The sequence below is a fragment of the Bubalus kerabau genome, chromosome 17 (assembly GCF_029407905.1).
Source record: "Bubalus kerabau isolate K-KA32 ecotype Philippines breed swamp buffalo chromosome 17, PCC_UOA_SB_1v2, whole genome shotgun sequence".
Taxonomy (NCBI): domain Eukaryota; kingdom Metazoa; phylum Chordata; class Mammalia; order Artiodactyla; family Bovidae; genus Bubalus; species Bubalus kerabau.
In genome coordinates, this window is record NC_073640.1 from 50,528,619 (window position 1) to 50,550,059 (window position 21,441).

The following is a 21,441-nucleotide window of genomic DNA, read 5'->3' on the forward strand; positions in this document are numbered from 1 at the left end:
TCTTTGTTGTGGCATCTTCTGATTGTGGTGTGGAAATTCTTAGTTGCAGCATGTGGGATCTAGTTCCCTGACTGGGCCCCCTGCATTGGGAGCATAGAGTCTTAGCCACTGGACCACCAGGGAAGTCCTGAAAGGTCCTTCTGATGAAGAAGGAAGTGAGGGAACAAATAATGTAGATGTCTGGTAGAAGAGATTCAGGCAAAAGGATCAGGAAGAACGAAGTTCCTGAGTTAGGAGCTTTTTGGCTCCTGCCTTTGTGATTGGAACAGAATGAGCCAAGAGGGAATTATGTGAAAGGAAATCAGCAAAGTAGCAGGATGCATGTGTGTTTGTGTGCTCCGTGCTAGTGGGAGGAAGGGTGTATCTGCAGATAACTTGAGGTCTTATAGGCCTTGGTATGGGCTTTGAATTCTATTTTGTACTCAGTCACTCAGTCATGTCTGACTCTTTGCAATCCTCTGGACTGCCTGCCAGGCTCCTCTGGGATGTAAAGCCATTCCATTCTGAGTGAGGTGATTTGAACAGGGAAGTGACTTCATGTTTTTACAGGATTCCTCTAACTCAAAGGTTGCTAATTTTGGATTCCTTTGGATAGAATTGAGGAAACTCATGAACTTGGATGAAAACAAAACAAAAAAATGCATCTTTATATCTAGTAGTCTGTAATTGAAATTTAGCATGTCTTCCTATTATGATGTATGCAGCAAACCATGATAGTATTAGTAGTTGCTGTGACTTTGACATGAATAGAAATCAGATATTTTCATATCATTTTACTGTTATTGTAGACATGCTGAAATATCATTTGTAGTCATCCCTATTTCAGAATTCCAAGCTCACTGCTAGGACTTACTACTTAATTTTACTTATTTATTTATGGCTGTGCTGGGTCTTCATTGCTGCTTTCTTTAGTTGTGGTGAGTGGGGGCTACTCTCTGTGGTGAGCAGGTTTCTCTTTGCGGTGGTTTCTCTTGTTATAGAGCACGAGTTTTAGGGCACACCAGCTTCAGTAGTTGTGGCACACAGGCTTAGTTGCTCCTTGGCTTTTGGGATCTTTCCAGACCAGGGATGGAACCCATGTTCCCTGCATTGGCAGACAGATTCTTAACCACTAGACCAATAGGGATGTCCAGTCTTAGATATGTTCATAGAGAAGAAAACTCCAGGCAAAGGGAAGAACCCCTGTGCAGGCCCTTCTAAGAGGGGAAGGGTTGGTGTGTTTGAAGAACTGAAAGAAGTCAGTGTTGTCAACCCCAGGAGCAAGCAAAAGCAGAGCGTGACTTGAGATTGGAGAGACAAGTAGGAACTACATTATTCAGTCTTTGATGGACTTTGAGCAGTGGAAGTCTGGGCCAAATGTCATTTTGGCCCTTGAATAGGTTAGAGAGTATGAGAACTTGTTGGGGATCTGGGTTAGGAGTCTCCTTGAGTGGTCTGGGTTAGAGATGATTCTGGTTTGAAAGAGGGCATTGGCAGTGGAGATAAAAAATTACTGAGGAGGTTAACTGGATGAAATTGCTGAAAGATCCTATGAAGGTAGGAGGAAAAGAATATACTGAAATGAATTCCCTGTTTCTGGCTTGAGATATTCTAATAGGCTCCATTTTGATGTCTTCAAACTGTTTAATTTGCCTAAAATATCCATTAGCTGTCATATACTGAACACTTTACTCAACAACATTTACTCTACTTTTCCCCATCCTCCTGGTAATCACAAATTAAGGATTAGCTCCCTTTTGCAGATGAAGAACTGGGGACTAAAAAGGTTAAATAATTGCCTTGGAACCTGTTGTGAGTAACTGTCAGTTTTGGGACTCAGCTCTCATTAGTCTGCTTCTGACTCCTGTCATCCTTCCATGGCAGTATCTTGCACTCTGTCTTATTATTATTTACAATCCTCATGTGAAACTCCTGAGAATTTTTTTAAAATTGAAGTACATCCTCTGGATCATCAAAAAAGCAAGAGAATTCCAGAAAAACATCTATTTCTGCTTGATTGACTATGCCAAAGCCTTTGACTATGTGAATCACAATAAACTGTGGAAAATTCTGAAAGAGATGGGAATACCAGACCACCTGACCTGCCTCTTGAGAAATCTGTATGCAGGTCAGGAAGCAACAGTTAGAACTGGACATGGAACAACAGACTGGTTCCAAATAGGAAATGGAGTATGTCAAGGCTGTATATTGTCACCCTGCTTATTTAACTTATATGCAGAGTACATCATGAGAAATGCTGGACTGGAAGAAGCACAAGCTGGAATCAAGATTGCCAGGAGAAATATCAATAACCTCAGATATGCAGATGACACCACCCTTATGGCAGAAAGTGAAGAGGAACTAAAAAGCCTCTTGATGAAAGTGAAAGAGTAGAGTGGAAAAAGTTGGCTGAAAGCTCAACATTCAGAAAACTGAGATCATGGCATCTGGTCCCATCACTTCATGGGAAATAGATGGGGAAACAGTGGAAACAGTGTCAGACTTTATTTTTTTGGGCTCCAAAATCACTGCAGATGGCGACTGCAGCCATGAAATTAAAAGACGCTTACTCCTTGGAAGGAAAGTTATGACCAACCTAGATAGCATATACAAAAGCAGAGACATTACTTTGCCAACAAAGGTCCGTCTAGTCAAGGCTATGGTTTTTCCTGTGGTCATGTATGGATGTGAGAGTTGGACTGTGAAGAAGGCTGAGCGCCGAAGAATTGATGCTTTTGAACTGTGGTGCTGGAGAAGACTCTTGAGAGTCCCTTGGGCTGCAAGGAGATCCAACCAGTCCATCCTAAAAGAGATCAGTCCTGGGTGTTCATTGGAAGGACTGATGCTGAAGCTGAAACTCCAGTACTTTGGCCACCTCATGCGAAGAGTTGACTCATTGGAAAAGACCCCGATACTGGGAGAGATTGGGGGCAGGAAGAGAAGGGGATGACAGAAGAAGAGATGACTGGATGGCATCACCGACTCAATGGACATGAGTTTAGGTAAACTCCAGGAGTTGGTGGTGGACAGGGAGGCCTGGCATGCTGTGATTCACGGGGTTGCAAAGAGTCAGACATGACTGAGCGACTGAACTGAACTGAACTGATAGGTGATTACAATGTTGTGTTAGTTTCTGGTGTAGAGCAAAGTGATTCAGTTATACATATATATGTATATATACACATATTTTTATCAGATTCATTTTCATTATGGTTTATTGTAAGATATTAAATATAGTTCCCTGTGCTATATGGTGGGAACTTGTTTATTTTATATATAATAGTGTGTATCTGCTATTCTGAAAATCCTAATTTATCTCTCTTTTTCCCCTTTGACTTTTTCCCTTTGGTAACCATAAGTTTGTTTTCTAGATCTGTAAGTTTCTGTTTTGTAAATAAGTTCATTTGTATAATTTTTTTTTAGATTCCACATACAAGTGATATCATACAGTATTTGTCTTTCTCTGTGTGATTCTTAGTATGATAATCTCTAGTCTATCCATGTTGTTGCAGATGGCATCATTTCATTCTTTTTATGGTTGAGTAATATTCCAGTGTGTGTGGGTGTGTATGTGTATATATCACTTTTATCCATTCATCTGTTTATGGCCATTTATGTTGCTTCCATGTCTTGGCTGTTGTAAATAGTACTGCTGTGAACATTGAGATGTATGTATCTTTTTGAATTATAGTTTTCATCTTTTCTGAATATATGCTTAGGAATGAGATTGTTGGATCTATGGTATTAATAACTCTATTTTTAGTTCTTTAAGGAACCACCATACTATTCTCCATAGTGACAGTACCAATTTATGTTCCCACCAATAGTGTATAAAGGTTTTCTTTTTTCTACACCCTCTCTAGCATTTATTATTTGTAAATATTGGATGATGGCCATTCTGACAGGTGTGAGGTGGTATCTTACTGTGGTTTTGATTTGCATTTCCCTGGTGATTAGGTTGAGCACCTGTTCATATATCTATTGGCCATCTGAATGTCTACTTTGGAGAAATATCTATTTAGATCTTCTGCCCATTGTTTGATTGGTTTTTTTGTTTGTTTGTTTGTTTGATATTGAGCTATATGAACTATCTGTATATTTTGGAAATTAAGCCCTTTTCAGTTGCATCACTTGCAAATATTTTCTCCCATTCTGTAGGTTGTCTTTTCATTTTGTGTATTGTTTCTTATGCTGTTGCACTGTGTCTTTTTTCTCTCTGTATGCCTTAAACTTCAGTGGCCTTCCCAGTCTCTGTGGTGGTATTAGTACACGAGCAAATCTCTCTCTTGTCCCAGGATCAGCATCACAAACTTTGAAGACAAATAGTATTTTCACTGAATCTCCAGCACAACATATTCTGAGTCTTCCTGATCTACTACTCACATCAAATTAGTTCACTACCTTTGACTTTGGGCTTCCCCGGTCCACAGTGGTAAAGAATCCACTTGCCAATGCCAGTGATGCAGGAGACACAGGTTAGATCTCTGGGTCGTGAATATCCCCTGGATGAGGGATTGGCAACCCACTCCAGCATTCCTGCCTGGGAAATCCCACAGACAGAGGAGCCTGGTGGGCCACAGTCCATGGGATCAAAAAGAGTTGAACACATTTGAGTGACTGAGCATGCATTCACTTTAGACTTATCTCAGGCTAGTCCCCCGTGTAGCTAACTCCCTGATCACTTTCAATATGTCCTCACGTCCAATATGTCCTTTATTATGGACCCTATTCTTCTTTATCCCCAGCTGAGTGAACTGCAGTTTACTTCTGACTCCCAACAACCCAGAGTCAGCATAAACCCCACAGGTTAACAGCCAGCCTTACACAAGACTGCTTTCACTCCTGACCCCAGCTGTGAGTCCCACCCACACTTCTGACCAACTGACTATAAATTCAGGTATTTCCATGCCCCCTTGTAGGCTCAATAATTTGCTAAAACAATTCAGAAGACTCAAGGAAGCACTATACTTACAATTGGAGTTTTACTATAAAGGATATCAGATGAGTTGGTAGGCTTTGGATGCAGAGGTTCCACACCCTCTCCCTGTGAAGTCAAAGTGTGTCAGCCTCCTGGTGAAGCACCAACTAAAAAACTCCACTGAACTTTGGGGTTGAGTTTTTACTGGAGCTTAATTACATAATTATATTTAAACATAATTAATTGGCATAATTGATTAGGGCATCAGCCACTCAATCTCTGGCCTCCCTCTCTTTCCCAGGGGTCAAGTAGCTGAAAATCCTAGCCCTCTCATCGTATGTTAGGTCTTTCTAGAGAACAGTCCCCATCCTAAATCTGGGGACCCACCATGAGTCACCTTATTAGCACAGTGAAAACACTGCTATCACTCAGTAAATTCAAAGGGTTTTTGAAGCTCTTTGTTAGGAACTAGGGACAAAAATCAAATTTATACTTTATTATACCAGAGAGCCCAAGAATCTTTCCCTGTATGCTTTTATTCCTCTTAGGAGAACTTTAATGGGGGTAAAAAAAAAATTAGCCACTTTGTATAATACGTATTGTATGATGATATACTTTGTTTCTCACATATACATATAAGCTATATAGATGCATATACAACTAGTCATCTTTTATACCTAAGCATTGTATATTTATCAACTTTTCCAAATGACTCTGGTCCACATCAATATTTGAGAATCATTGTGGTTTTCTATTTCCATAGATTCTGCCTGCTGCTTCCTACTTTACATCTCATTAATTTTGGGGTATTTCTTGTCCATTTTTCAGATTCAACAGATATACTTGAAAATTCTATGTCATTTACTACCACATATTGTTTTTACTTTAATTTTTCCATTTCTCTTTATAGCAATTTACCTTTTCACAAATGAGGTGGGAGAAGAATATTTACCTTTTATTTTCTTTCAGCTCTGGAATCAATGTGTGAAACCAAGTTATTATCGCTAAAGAAGGAAGTTTACGAAATAGAATCATGCCAGAGGGAAATGATGGGACTTAGAAAACATGGCTTTGAATACTCCAGTTTCAGAGATGTTTTGGAATATAGAAGTCACTTTGAAAAACAACTGGGATATCAAAATGGGCATTTCAGCCAAGAAATACTCACTCATGAGTACATGCCCACATTTGTTCAACAGACATTCTTTACTTTACATCAAATTAACAATGAAGAGAAACCCTATGAATGTAAGAAATGTGGAAAGGTCTTTAGTCAGAATTCACAATTTATTCAACATCAGAGAATTCATATTGGCGAAAAATCTTATGAATGTAAAGAGTGTGGGAAATTCTTTAGCTGTGGCTCACATGTTACTCGACATCAGAAAATTCATACAGGTGAAAAACCCTTTGAATGTAAAGAATGTGGAAAGGCCTTCAGCTGTAGCTCATACCTTTCTCAGCATCAGAGAATTCATACGGGTAAGAAACCCTATGAATGTAAGGAATGTGGGAAGGCCTTTAGTTATTGCTCAAATCTTATTGACCATCAGAGAATTCACACTGGTGAAAAACCCTACGAATGTAAAGTATGTGGAAAAGCCTTTACTAAGAGCTCACAACTTTTTCAACATGTAAGAATTCATACAGGTGAGAAACCCTATGAATGCAAGGAATGTGGCAAAGCTTTCACGCAGAGCTCAAAGCTTGTACAGCATCAGAGAATTCATACAGGTGAGAAACCGTATGAGTGCAAAGAGTGTGGCAAGGCCTTTAGCAGTGGCTCAGCACTTACTAATCATCAGAGAATTCACACGGGAGAGAAACCCTATGATTGTAAGGAATGTGGGAAGGCTTTTACTCAGAGCTCACAACTTCGTCAACATCAGAGAATTCATGCTGGTGAGAAACCTTTTGAATGTCTTGAATGTGGGAAGGCCTTTACTCAGAACTCACAGCTTTTTCAACATCAAAGAATTCATACAGATGAAAAACCATATGAATGTAATGAATGTGGAAAGGCCTTTAATAAATGCTCAAACCTTACTCGACATCTCAGAATTCATACTGGTGAAAAGCCCTTTAACTGTAAGGAATGTGGAAAGGCATTTAGTAGTGGCTCAGATCTCATTCGTCATCAGGGAATTCATACTGATGAATAATACAAGTTAAAGCTCTTTTCACCTTCCTGATCTTTTAAACAAACAAAAAATTCAGGTTTGATAGTTACCCTCTCTCACTATTTTTTATTTTATAAATATATATATTTTAAAAATATATTTCTTAAAATATATTTAATCCAAATATATTTTACTCTAAGGAATTTGGATTCTAAATTGCTATTTGTTTGTCTCCACCCCTCTACTCCCCCACCCCATCTTGTACTAATGTCACATCAACAGTTTTATCCTTTCCTATTGTTTTGTTCTACCTTCTTGGTGATATATTATATTCTTGTTTATATTTGCTTGAGTCTCAAGGCTATTCTTCTCTGATCTATATGTTTGTGCTTACACCAGTATCACACTGTTTAAACTGTGTGACTTTGTATTTTTTAATTCTTTGTAGAATTAATTATGATCTTGTTTTTGAAGTAAGTTTTAGTCCTTTTGTTTCATTTCACACATTTATATTTTCTTACTAGAAAACAGAATATCAGAAAACTAGAAACTAAAAAAGCCAGGATTAATTGTAATCATGCCATGTATAGATAATGACTCTCAATTGGTAGAGCAAATCCTACCAGACTTTGTTTTTAAAGAAAATGTAGTCATGGTACACATGTTGTACCTTTACCTGATTTTATAATATAGTCAAAAATATGATTGGTATTTCAGTATATAGAGATTTTTATTATTTTTATTGATATATTTAATGACATTTTTAATGACCTTATTATTCATGTTATGGTTGCATCTAATTATTTTTGGTTATAAAATCTTCCTTGATTAATATGACCTAAAGTTTATCTTTGGATGTTTTGGCTTTTTCCTTTTAAAACATCTACTTTAGTTGGTGAAATTATCTACATTCTGTCCTTGTAAACTGTCTTATTCCTTTCACCAAGCCTAACCCCAATCTCATATGAGAAAGGTAATTAACCACCATTATCAATATTATTTATCTTTTCAGATTCTTTTTAACTTTTTACTTATATATGTTAGTGACATTTTCTTTTTTATGTATTAGTAAATATAATCATGGTGTATGTGTTGGTTTGTTGTGATGATTCAATGAATTAATAAATATTCAGAACTTTTCCTATCATGTGGCAAATATCTAGTAAAAGTTGTTCATTATTATCATTGATACACTCATTTTCATAATTGCCATTATTATTTGTGGAGGGCTTTCCTGGTGGCTCAGGATAAAGAATCCGCCTGCCAATGCAGGAGACTCGGGTTCAATCCATGGGTCAGGAAGATCCCCTGGAGAAGGAAATACCCACTCCAGTATTCTTGCCTGGAGAATCCCATGGATTCTCTGGAATCTCAGAGGAGTCTGGCAGGCTACAGTCCATGGGGTCACAAAGAGTTGGACAAAACTGAGTGACTTAAGCAACAATTATTTGTGGAAAGGATTTTAACCATGTTGCTTACCTTTATCTAAGTCAAAGAATTCATAATGAAAAAAGACAAATGAGAGACTTCCCTGATTGTCTAGTAGATAAGACTCCGTGCTCCCAATGAAGGAGGCCTGGGTTTGATCCCTGGTTGGGGAACTAGATCCCACATGCTGCATCTAAGAGTTCCCACGCTGCAACTAAAGATCTCGCAGGCTGCAATGAAGACCTGGTGCAGCCAAATAAATAAACAGATATTTTTGGAGGGAGGAGCCTGGTAGGCTACAGTCCATGGGGTCACAAAGAGTAGGACACGACTGAGCGACTTCACTTTCTCACTTCTGTTTTTTAAAAAGGGAGAGAGAAATGAGTGTAAGGAACATAGGAAGGTTTTTCCTATCCCCATTATTTGGCTTGAAATTTTAAAAGGGAAAAAAAGTTTTTGTGGGTAGTCTACATTCAGACTTCATTTTTATGCTGCACAAGATTAATACCCATTTGAAACCCTATGGATATAATGATGGGTTGGTGAAAGCATAACTGTCAAATAAGTAGGAATAGATAAGAATATTTTTCCTAATTATTCCCCAAAAGTAGAAAATATACAGGGCACATTATTTGACCAGAATGAGCAACAGTAACAAAATGATAGTCAACAGATATCTGAATATTAATTTAGTACTCCTATTGATTAACGTGGCTTAAGGAACTAAATCCTTAGAATATGCCTTATTTAAATGTGGTTGAATATGAGAACACAATTGAAAAACCTGTGAGTGGCAGGCAAAATTGTATTGGAAATTTTAATACTCAGTATGCATGCATACATTAAAGTACTAGAAAGATCATTAAAATGAATACAGAACCCAAAGAGCTAAAACAAGCAAAAATATATCTAAAATATGGACAGAGAAAGTCATTGTTAGTTATCAAATGCAGAAATAAATGACAAAAGTAAACAATTTAAAATAGAAAATGTATCTGATTGAAAGTAGACAAACCACTGATTCAGGTTGGGGAGTACAAATGACAGCTGAACAGTACCATGAATGAGAAACTGAAATGACTTTCAGTAAAGAATCTGTCTACATTGCGGGAGACCCAGGTTCAATCCCTGGGTCGGGAAGATCCCCTGGAAAAGGGAATGGCAACTCACTCCAGTATTCTTGCCTGAAGAATCCCATGGACAGAGGAGCGTGGCAGGCTACAGTCCATGGGTTCGCAAAAGAGCTGGACACAACTGAGTGACTAATATTTTCATACTTACTACCTATTTAAATGTAAAAGGACATTATCTTTTTGGGTGGTTAAAATATTCTGGGATTGGCAGTGTATATACTAAAAACCACTCTATACTTTAAAAGGGTAAATATATACACTGTATGAATTTTATCTCAAACTTAAAAGTACTATAGATGTTTTTTAGAATATATCCAAAAATCTGGACAAAGTGTATGATTTTTAGAAAGAAATTGGATTGACTTGATATCAGAATTGACTCAAGAAGTATAAAATCTTTAATAGATTCTCTCCCAAATGAACATTTTTTTAACCAAAAACATAAATGTCAGGGGAATTCCATGGCAATCCAGTGGTTAGGACTCCATGCTCCCACTGCTGGGAGTCCAGGCTTGATCCCTGATGAGGGAACTAAGATCCTGCAAACCATGAGGTGAAGTAAAAAATTAAACAAATAAATGTCAGCTACACTAAAGACATATATATATATATATATATATATATATTTATAGATGAAATTATGAAATATGTTAGGAACTCGTCCAGGACACAGACTGAGGTGGCAAGTTATCTGATTTTATGAATCTGTCACAACCCTAATGATAAAACTTGGTGGAAGGACACAAAAAGATAATATGCGCAGATCAGTTATGAAAATATGCAATGTTAAAAATTAGCAAGCTAAATCTAGTAATCTATTGAAAGGAAATAAATACTTGTCACAATCTGAATTTTGGAACAAAACATTTCTAAAAATCTTTATTTAAACTTGCTACTCACTTTTTTAAATTTGGAAATCAAATCAATTTAGTTAATACAGTGTTCCTTAGTATTTGAACTTGGAAACCAAATAGACTTGGATAGCAAGGGGTTCTTGGAATACAACACAAGACAATTCGCATGGAATTTCTAGAATTTAAATAACTAAAATATTATAAGTGAAAATATCAATCCTCAATGTCTTCTAGTTGCACCTTTCTTATCAGTATTTGACAGAATGGGATATATTTTATAAATAAACAAGAGTTATCTGACCTGCTGGAATATCACTGTGTTCATTCATTTATACCCTATCTACTTCTCGTTTGAAGAGTCTTTAAAACAGCTAATGAATCCAGTCATTGGCATGCATTTAGTACGAGGATGTAGTGGGAGGTGGGAAAGAAGTTGTTAAAACAATCACAGAATTTCAACTCTCACTGCAGTTTGAATGTATGGTATGAAAGGTGTTCATTCCCATGATAGCAAGAAAACCAGGGCAAGATAAAATCATACTTAGGAATAAGTTTAGTAAAAGATATGAAAGATCTTTATATGGAAAACTGCAAAACATTGCCAAGGGAAATTAGTCGAGATATTTTTTTTTTTGGCCCTGCTGCATAACTTGTGAGATCCCAGTTCCCCAACCAGGGATTGAACCTGGGCCCTGGCAATGAAAGTGCAAAGTCCTAACCACTGGACTGCCAGAGAATTCCCTAGAAAAGATCTAAACAGATGGCAATACCATGGCTATGGATTGGAAAATTCAATGTCTTTACTAAAATTTCCCCAAATTTACCTATAGATTCAATACTCTCCTAGTCAAAGTACCAGAATGTTTTTTTTTATTTTAAATTGATAAAAGCATTCTAAAATTTATAGAGAAATCCAAAGACCTAGAACAACCAAAATCAGTATTGAAAAAGAACAAATTGGAGAACTTCAGATTTCAAGACTTGGTATAGAGCTATGATAAACCAATAAAGACTGGTATTTGTCTAAGGATTGACAAATAGGTCAGTGGAGTAGAATAAAAAGTACAGAAATTCACCACAACAGACCCCAGAGCTCAACCTGTATATTCTAGCATGTCACAAAGTAATTTGACCATGAAACCTTTTCCCTCCTACTTGTCATTAATGTTTGTGAAAAATGAACACATCTGGGAAATGTTTACTTAACTAAAATACATGAGTAAGAAGTTAAGTTTAGGAGATTATTGTAGGTAGTTAAAGTATTTGGGGTTAGGAGTTTTCCATGTCTGTAATATTGGATCCTGTAGAAAGTCTCTAAGTTAGTCCTGCTCTTTTCACTGAGACAAATTCTCAGTCTGAGTTAGTCTCAGTTAGCCCTAATACTCTAACTGTGCAGAATAATCTTTATCAATTATTATCACTTTGAACCTAATACTCAAGGAGGGTAAAGGAAGACAGCTTCATTTTTGTCTTACATTGTCATTCTTTGTTTGTTGGTTTGTTTTGGCCATACCACACAGCTTGCAGGATATTAGTTCCCCTACCAGGGACTGAACCTGAGCTCTTGACAGTGAGTGTGGCATCCTAACCACTGGACCACCAGGAAATTCACTCTCATTATCACCTTAAACATGCTCAGTGGAGCTAGGTCTTCTCTGATCCTCTTAAACTTTAATTAAAGAAGTACATGCTCAGTGGAGCTAGGTCTTCTCTGATCCTCTTAAACTTTAATTAAAGATCATGATTTTTTTTGATCACTCCTACTTACTACAGATAATTTCAGCTCACTAATATAAATATCCTCTTGATGAAGGTGTAAGAGGAGAGTGAAAAATATGGCTTAAAACTCAATGTTCAAAAAACTAAAATCATGGCATCTGGTCCTATCACTTCATGGCAAATAGATGAGGACAAAATGGAAACAGTGGCAGATTTTATTTTCTTGGGCTCCAAAATCACTGGACAGTGACTGCAGCCATGAAATTAAGAGAAGCTTGCTCTTTGGAAGAAAAGCTATGATAAACCTGTGTTTTGTGTTAGTTGCTCGGTCGTGTCTGACTCCGCAACCCCATGAACTGTAGCCTGCCAGGCTCCTCTGTCCATGGAATTCCCCAGGCAAGAATACTAATGTGGGTTGCCATTTCCTACTCCAATGATAAACCTAGACAGCATATTAAAAAGGTGAGACATCACTTTGCCAACAAAGGTCTGTATAGTCAAAACTATGGTTTTTCCAGTAGTCATGTACAGATGTGAGAGTTGGACATAAAGAAGGCTGGGCACCAAAGAATTGATGCTTTCCAATTATGGTGCTGGAGAAGACTCTTGAGAGTCCCTTGGACAGCAAGGAGATCAAACCAGTCAATCCTAAAGGAAATCAACTCTGAATATTCATTGGAAGGACTGATGCTGATGTTGAAGAGCCAATACTTTGGCCACCTGATGAGAAGAGCCAACTCATTGGAAAAGACCCTGATGCTGGGAAAGATTGAGGGCAGGAGGAGAAGGAGGCAACAGAGGATAAGATGGTTGGATGGCATCATCAACACAATGGACATGAGTCTGAGCAAATTCTGGGAGATAGTGAAGGACAGGGAAGCCTGGCGTGCTGTAGTCCATGGGGTTGCAAAGAGTCAGGCCTTAGAGACTGAACAACAATATAAATAGCCAGTCTTAATAGCAGAGTGAAATTAAAACTGCTTTCTCTGCTTTGATCTGTTTGTAGTTCATGGCAAATTGTATTTTCCAAAAATTGCCATAACTATATTTTTGTTTCCACATGGTCTTCCAGAACCTTGTTATTTTCCCATCAGGAAGTGGAGTGCATGTTCTTTCCCTTTGAATCTGGATGGGCTTTTAAAACTGTAAGTACAGGGGAAATGATACTCTGTGATTCTGAGACTAGCCATAAGAGGTGATTCATCTTCCATCTGGATCTTTCTCAGGATTTTGAGCTACAGTGTAAGATGTCTGTGTAGCTCAGTCGGTAAAGAATCTGCCTGCAGTGCAGGAGACCCGGGTTCGATCCCTGGATTGGGAAGATCCCTTGGAGAAGGAAATGGCAACCCACTCTAGTATCCTTGCCTGGAAAATCTCATGGACAGAGGAGCCTGGTGGACTGCAGTCCACAGGGTCACAAAGAGTCGGGCACGACTGACTGACTGACACTAACACCATGCTGTTAAGAAGCTCAAACTAGCCCACAGAGAAAAACCACATGGACAAACCCTTGAGATTACACGAAATAGATGTCCAGCCAGCTTCCAGTTGCTCCTGGAATTTCACACTGTTCCAGGTTTAGCCATCAGGAAAAGTCTGAGCCAGAACTGTCCAGCTAGGCTGTTTCTGAATTCCTGACCCAGAAAAACCATGAAAGATAATAAATGATTGCTGTTGTTTGAAACCACTAAAGTTGAAAGAACAGATATACAAACAGACAGTGCCAGATTGTATATTATGATAGAACTCTGACCCACAAAATCTGCAGAAACCAGAAAACCAAACTACAAACTTGGCAGCAACCAGTGCAGAACTCTCAAGACTTGGTCAATAACTGCTAGCTTCCCTATCTTTTGCCTCTGCTTCCAACTCAGAACCAACCAGAGAAAACCAAATCACCACCTCCAAACCAACCACAAAAGTTGCACTTTTTGTAGTTGGCTCACCTCTAGCTTCTCTTGGACAATGACCTCCGATCAAAATACACGTGAAGCCTTCCCTTTTTTTTTTTTTTTTCAGTATAAAGCTTTGCCTGTTCCCTGCCAGTTCCCTGCTTTTGAGTCAGTGACAAACACAAGCCGTGGTGGCTGCAATACTAGTAATTTGAAGCAACCTAACAAAAATGAGATAATACATTAATTACATAGATGGCATGTAGAATTTACAAAACATTGTGGAAGAACACAATGTTCAATATATATGATTTTAAAAGCAGGTTAAGAAGACAAATAGTGAAGGACAGGGAAGCCTGGCATGCTGCAGTTCATGCGGTCTCAGAGAGTCAGTTGGGACTTAGCGACAACAAAGAGGACAAATATTTATATGAAAGGATACAAGCTTAAGAGCCTCCTGGCTGGTCCTAGTGGTCAAGAACCCGCCTGCCAACGCAGGAGAGGGAAGAGAGGTGGGTTCGATTTCTGGATCGGGAAGATCCCCTGGAGGAGGGCATGGCAACCCACTCCAGTATTCTTGCCTGGAGAATTCCGTGGACAGAGGAGCCTGGCAAGCTACAGTCCATAGGGTCGCAAAGAGTCCTGCACGACTGAAGTGACACAGCACTGCACGCATGTAAGCTTAAACACAGTTATGCCTGAATCGAGAAATTACAGGTGTTGTTATTTCTGGTTGTAGACAATAGGACGAGGCGCTTGTCTGGTTTTGTGTTTGTACGCCCAGCCCTCGCAAGCTAGCAGTTTCCACGTGAGACCCGGAGCTCACCTGCTCTGGCCTCGCCACGCCCGGATCGCGCCTTGGGGCGGGGCTTGGAGAGCTTCCCGGCCTGCGCAGGGGCTTCTGGGAGATGTGGTCCAGCCGCCAGGCCTCCGCGCCCGCTTGCGCCCAGACCCCATCGGCTGGGCCTTCTGGGTCGGCGGTGCGGGTGTATCGGGCTCATTGCGTGGAACGAAGGCTGGTGAAGGCCCTGTGGCGGCCTCTATGCCCAAGACCTCCAGGCCTAGAGAGGTGAGTCCCCCAGTTTTACTGGCTGAAGGCAGCGAGAATAGCCGAAGGTCCCCGGATCGTGCGAAAGGGGAAGGCGAAAACCGAAGGTTCGGGAGTCGCGGGGTCTGATGGGGGACGCAGGGAGCATCTTAGTTTTATAGAAATAGGGATGAATCTCTATGACAATGGTCCCGAGGTTGGTGGCCTGCAGGCATCCATGGGTTAAGGGGCTGGAGGGCAGGGTTCCTTGTATTTGGGAGACAGACTATGCCGGGCATTTTGGTTGGCGAGGCAACTGGGGCTTTGCAACCCCAGGTTGATGGGGAAGGGACAGTGAAACAGGGTCCAGGGCTTTGGGAGTGTTGACTGGAAAAAAAAAAAAACGCACAACCTAAAAGTTTATGTTTTATCTGGTGGCCTTTCTCAGATGGCTCTCAGGGACTGCTCTGAAGAGCTAAGGAGGAGCCAGGATTATAGGGGTTTTGTGAGAAAACCCAGGTAGTTAGAACAAGAAACGATTACTGTTAATTAGAAAAAAACGGACAGCTAAAGTTAATGAACTAAGCGATTTTCTTTGTATGAGGAAGTGCAGGAGTCTGGGCTCCCTGAAGTCATTCCTTTGATATGCACCTTAACTGTCTAGGGTAAATATGCCTGTCTCCGGGCTGGCTGCAGTGGCTGCTGACTAGCTGGCCACAACATCCTTTGTTTACTTATATGGCAGGCAGCATTCTTAGTCCAGAGGGGCAGCTTATGGGGCTGTAAGTTCTTAGGTGTTTATGAGGGCAGCTAGATGTGTGGAGCTGTAGAGAGGAGTTAGGAAGTGCCCCTTGATTTGAGACGTAGTAGGGGTCAAGAAAGTGTCAGTCGCTCGTCGTGTTCGACTTGTGCCACCCCATGGACTGTAGTCCACTAGGTTCCTCTGTCCATGGAATTCTCCAGGTAAGAATACTGGAGTGGATAACCATTCCATTCTGCAGGGGATCTTCCTGACTCAGGGATCGAACCTGGGTCTCCTGCGTTCCTGGCAGATTCTTACTATCTAAGCCAACAGGGACGTAGTGAGGTTTGGTGTTTATGGTGACAATATATTCTGGTGTCTCTTATTTTGGAGATAACTTGGACTTTGAGGAGGCGGGGCCAAAATCTTGTATCCTCACTTTTGTTGTAGGTGCTCCTGTGAAACCACCTTCATGTCTGACTCAGTGGGCTTTTATTTTTTTAACACTTCTTTTAAAAAAAAATTATTTTAATTTGGCTGCGCTGGGTCTTAGTTGCTACACACATGATCTTAGATCTTCCTTGTGTCATGCGAGATCTTTAATTGCATCATCAGAGCTCTTGTTGCAGCATATGGGATCTAGTTCCCTGACCAGGGATCGAACCTGAGCCCCCTGCATTGAGAGTGCAGAGTCTTAGCCACTGGACCGCCAGGAAAGTCCCTCAGTGGGCTTTTTCTATAAGTGAGCCTAGGGATGTGTTATCAGAGGGATGGGCAGATTGTCTTGGACACCAGGATGGGCTCTTCTCCAGCCAGGCCCTCTATGGATTGCCAAAGGCTTGCTGCCACTTTGCATCTGAGAAACTCCTGAGCTCAAAGTGGTCAGCAGCTTCGCTAAGCTCCCCGATGCTTTGGAGTTGAATGACCTTCCCCTGGGTACTTGCCTCTGTGGTAGCGAAGCCAGGAAGGTCACACCTATGGTCACTGCCATGTCTGTGCATACTTAGTCAATCAGTCGTGTCCGACTCTTTGTGGCCCTATAGACTGTAGCCCACCAGGCTCCTCAGTCCAGAGGATTCTTCAGGCAAAAATACTGGAAATGCTCTGGTCATGCTCTCCTCCAGGAGATCGTCTCAACCCAAGGATCAAACCTGCATCTCCTGTGTCTCCTGCATTGCAGGCAGATTCTTTACCCACTGAGTCATTGGGGAAGCCCTCAATCACCTCCCCAGTTATCTGCAAAAGAGAATTCTCTACACTCTTGACCGGTGAGGACCGAAGGGGAGTTGTATGTCCTTTCTTGTCTCAGTGGAAGTTACAGTTCCAGGTGTAAAAGGTGGAGGTATCCCAGTTGCGAGTTTGGTATCACACGTGACATGTGAGTCACTGGCCTGGCTGTATCTCTGCAAAGCCCTTCTGAGTGCAGACACATGATAAACTACATGTATTTAAAGTGTTCAATTTTATATATTTTGACATTTCAATATACTCATGAAACCCATCATCTCAGTCAAGATGACCAATATATCTTATCACCTCCTAAAGTTTCCTTGTTCACTTTCATAACCGTGCTTCCTGACCCTACCTGCCCCCTCCATTTGATGGACACAATCAAATTGCTGTCCTCCAGAAGACTGTACCTACTTACATTCTAAAAGCATAAAAGACTGATCATTTTCCCATAGCCTCTCTAACAAGAAGCTTTTCGGATTTTGAAACATTTACTGATTTGATAGTCAAAAAAAAAAAGAAAAAAAAAGAGAAATTCAAGAATTTCACAAGTTTGCCTTTTGAGAATTATAGATCTGTATCTCAAAGGGCTTCTCTGGTGGCTCACATGGTAAAGAATCTGCCTGCAATGCAGGAAACCCTGGGTCAGGAAGATCCTCTGAGAAGGAAAGGGCAACCCTCTCCAGTATTTTTATCTGGGAATTCCCATGGACAGAGGAGCCTGGTGGACTACAGTCCATGGGGTTTTGAGAAGTCAGACACAACTGAGCAACTAACATCCCAAAGTGGGGCTTCCCAGGTGGTGTAGCGGTAAAGAATCCGCCTGCCAATGCAAGAGATGCAAGAGACACTGGTTTGATCCTTGGGTCAGAAAGATCCCCTGAGGGAGAAAATGGCAACCCACTCCAGTATTATTGCCTGGAGAATTCCATGGACAGAAGAGTCTGGTGGGCTACAGTCCATAGTGTCACAAAGAGTTGGACATGACTGAATGACTGAGCATGCACGCATGCATCCCACAGTGGGAAGTTTTCAGGAAATCTTCATGGAGGTGGCAGCATTTGCTGCCATGTGACTGGATCAACCTGTGAACCTACAGTCTTGAGAAAGTCAGAGCCAGGTACCCCTGGGAAGTAGGGGCATGCCTTGTACACAGTGGATGCTTAGTAATTGTTTATCACCTTAACTATACTTTAGTTCATTAACAGCGTCCTCACTTAGAGAGTCCAGGCCCTAACCTGAAGTCTGGGCTGCTGGGACATCTCCTCTCCTGCCTACAGGAACAAAACAGCTACCTGAGCATGAAGGCCGCAGGAGGCCCCCCACATGCAGGAGTTCCGTCTTTCGTGGAGACAACACCTCCTGAAACTCCCTCTGGATGTTCCAGGTGGAGCTTGGAGAGGCTGAAGAGAGATTCCCCCAGCAGAGCCACTGGGCTGCGGGGATTCCCTTCCTAACAGGGCGGGCAGGATGTGGGGCCATATTGAAGCTGGAATGACCTCAGAGGCTAAGGAGAAAGGTGAGAGTTAAATCACTGCTGAAGCACATAGTAGGTATTCATTGAGTGTTTTGGGGGGGCTGGGAAGAAAGTATCAGGGACGAAAGGCTATCTGTGAAAAGTACAAAGAAGAAAAATCTTCCTAGGGGAGGGTGTGTCAAGTAATGATAAACGAGAACCAGTGATACCAACTGAATATAACGCCCCCTTCTCCCTTCTTGGTAACAAAGATACTGGTCTATTTCAGTAAGCCAAGTTCATTTTTCACAGCTTCTTTCTTTTTACCCAGCACTGCCTTCTGAAGACTCTGTCCTTCTTCAGGAAGAGGAGGACATGCCCAGATTACAGGTAAATTAGAGTCTGCCTTCTCTCCCTGAAAATATCACCCACATACCTCATTTTGGGGGTGTTGGGGGAGGAGAGCAACACGTATATTGTGCTGGCTCTGGGCTAGACATATGTTACTCCAGTTTCTCAAAATGTCTGAGCATTGCTGGTAGGAGTGTAAAATAGTATAATATACTTTGGAAAACAGTTTTAGAGTTTCTTATATAATTAAGCACACACTTACCATTGACCCAGAAATCCCATGGTATTTACCCAGAGGAAATGAAAATATATGTCCACACAAAAATCTGTATGTGACTAGGGGCTTCCCTGGTGGCTCAGTGGTAAAGAATCCGCCTGCCAATGCAGGAGACACAGCTTCGACCCCTCGTCTGGGAAGATCCTACGTGCTGCGGAGCAACCAAAGCTGTGCACCACAACTATTGAGCTTGTGCTCTAGAGCCTGGGAACTGCAACTATTGCACCTACTAAAGCCCATGAGCCCTAGAGCCTGTGCTCTGCAACAAGAGAAGCCTCTACAGTGAGAAGTCTGCGCACTGCAACTAGACAAGAGCCTCCGTGCAGCAACGATGACCCAGCACAGCCAAAAATAAATAAAATTATATTAAAAAAAAAACTGTATATGACTATTAACAACTTTGTTTATAATAGCCCCAAACCAGAAATGACCGTCAACTGATAAGTAGATAAACAATATGTCTTAATCCATATAATTAAGAACTACTCAGTTGAAAAAAAAAAAAGAGAACAAACTGCTGATACATGTAACAACTTGAATAAATATCAAAAGCATTAGGCTGAGAAAGATAAGCCAGATATGAAAGATATACCAGATAAAATATAAGGTAAAAGATAAGGCAGATATGTGCTGTGTACTTCTCAGACAGGGTGGGACCTGGGGCCCTTTGCTCCAGTGATGCAGGGCTTACACCTGGACAAATGTCTCCTTGAGCAACAAAATGCTAAAAAAATATAAGCGACTAAAAATAACTGCAATAACTGTGCATACACAGTTGGGGCAAATTCTGGACAAAAGATACATAAAGGGCAAAAAACCCCAACTGCCAGCTCTGAAGAGCTAGGAGCAAAACCAAGGTGTTGGGAGCAAAAGCAGGTCTTACACATGCCCCTTGCACACAGCATCAACAAAGGGGTAGACAGAACACCTAAGCCATTCCTCCTGCCCAACCACTGGACACACCCCTACTCTCATCCTGTATAAGGAACCAGCTCTGGGGAGGGAGCCAGTGAGCGAGCAAGGGAAGGCTTTACTTGCTTTTATTCTCCTCTGCTGCTGCAGGAAACCCAATAAGGCCTTGCTTGAACTTTTTACCTAACCTCTTGTCATTTTCTGTTGATTGGGAAAGGCCAAGAATCCTGGTCGGAATCAGTTCCATTTATATGAAATTCTAGAACAGGCTAGATTAATCGACAGTGACAGCAGATCATTGGTTGTTGAGAGCAAGGAGTCAAGACAGGGAATCAACTAGTAGCAAACAACACAAGGGAACTTCCTGGAGTGATGGAAATGATCTATGTCATGATTGGTATGTGAGTTACACAGGGGTATTCTTTTGTCAAAACTCATCAGCTGGTATACTTAGGGTTCATGTTGGTTCACTGGGTATTTAACCTAAATGAGAAATAATTTGTGAACAGAAACAACATAAAAAACAACTCACCTCTCAAAAAAAAAAAAAAATCTGTATGGTATACAGGAGATAACTATTTCAGAGAAGAAGAAGGCAGTTCAAAGAAGGATTTCTGGGTTTTTTACCCAGAATCACCTGTTTTTTAGTGCTTCAGCTTTGCGTGAAGGACCGTGTAGTCTGGCTTGATACTCTGCTTGCCTCTGTGTACTCCCATCATCCCCACCTCATGAGTTAATAGCCCTTTGCAAATCCTCTTTTCCTTATTCTTTATTTGGCAGGCTTAACATTTAGGCCAAAAATGGACCAGAGACCAGGCTGCTGCGGTGTGACACTCTTCTGTTGTCTGATCCTTGCACCATCCTTGATTTCCCCTCATAGCCATTCTGTGTCTTCTCTTTATACTCTGAACAAACCCCTCCCTAGGAAAGAACCCGTGTTTCCCCATAATGATAGCCACTATTCTGACTTTTCATACTGTAGATTAGTATGATTTTGAACTTTTAAAATAGAAGCTGGATACATACAGTACTCTTCTGTGTCTGTCTTTTCTCAGTGTTTGTTGTGAGATTGATCTGTGTTATTTCATGGATATATAGTTTATTTTCGTTTCTTGTAGAGCAGTAATTTCCAAAGCTTTTTGGTATCAGGACTCCTTTACACTTTTGAAAGTGGCTTTTGTTATGTGGGTTATCAATATTACCAGATCAGAAGTTCAAACTAACAAAACTTTAAAGTATTTATTAATCCATTCAAAAATTAATCCATTATAGTTAATATCACATTAAAAAAAAAAAACACCTTATTTTCCAAACAAAAAAAAATTTAAAGAATGGAAATGTTTTGTATTTTTGCTAACATCTTTAATGTCTGCCTTAATAGAAAACTGCTTCCTCAGTTTCTT

The 21,441-nt window shown here is 40.5% G+C and overlaps 1 protein-coding gene and 1 non-coding gene across 2 annotated transcripts in view; one reads left to right on the forward strand and one right to left on the reverse strand.

The window, feature by feature from the left end:
- The window catches only part of LOC129630642 (zinc finger protein 316-like), a 42,672-nt gene that overhangs the window by 9,382 nt on the left and 11,849 nt on the right, over positions 1-21,441 (forward strand). The window contains exons 6-7 of the mRNA XM_055551149.1: positions 5,867-7,056; positions 14,783-15,112. Coding sequence (XP_055407124.1) covers positions 5,867-7,056; positions 14,783-15,112 — 1,520 coding nt within the window. The remainder of the gene's footprint in view (positions 1-5,866; positions 7,057-14,782; positions 15,113-21,441) is intronic.
- TRNAE-UUC (transfer RNA glutamic acid (anticodon UUC)) lies at positions 11,097-11,168 on the reverse strand. The gene has a single exon. It is a non-coding gene; the product is annotated as a tRNA-Glu (tRNA).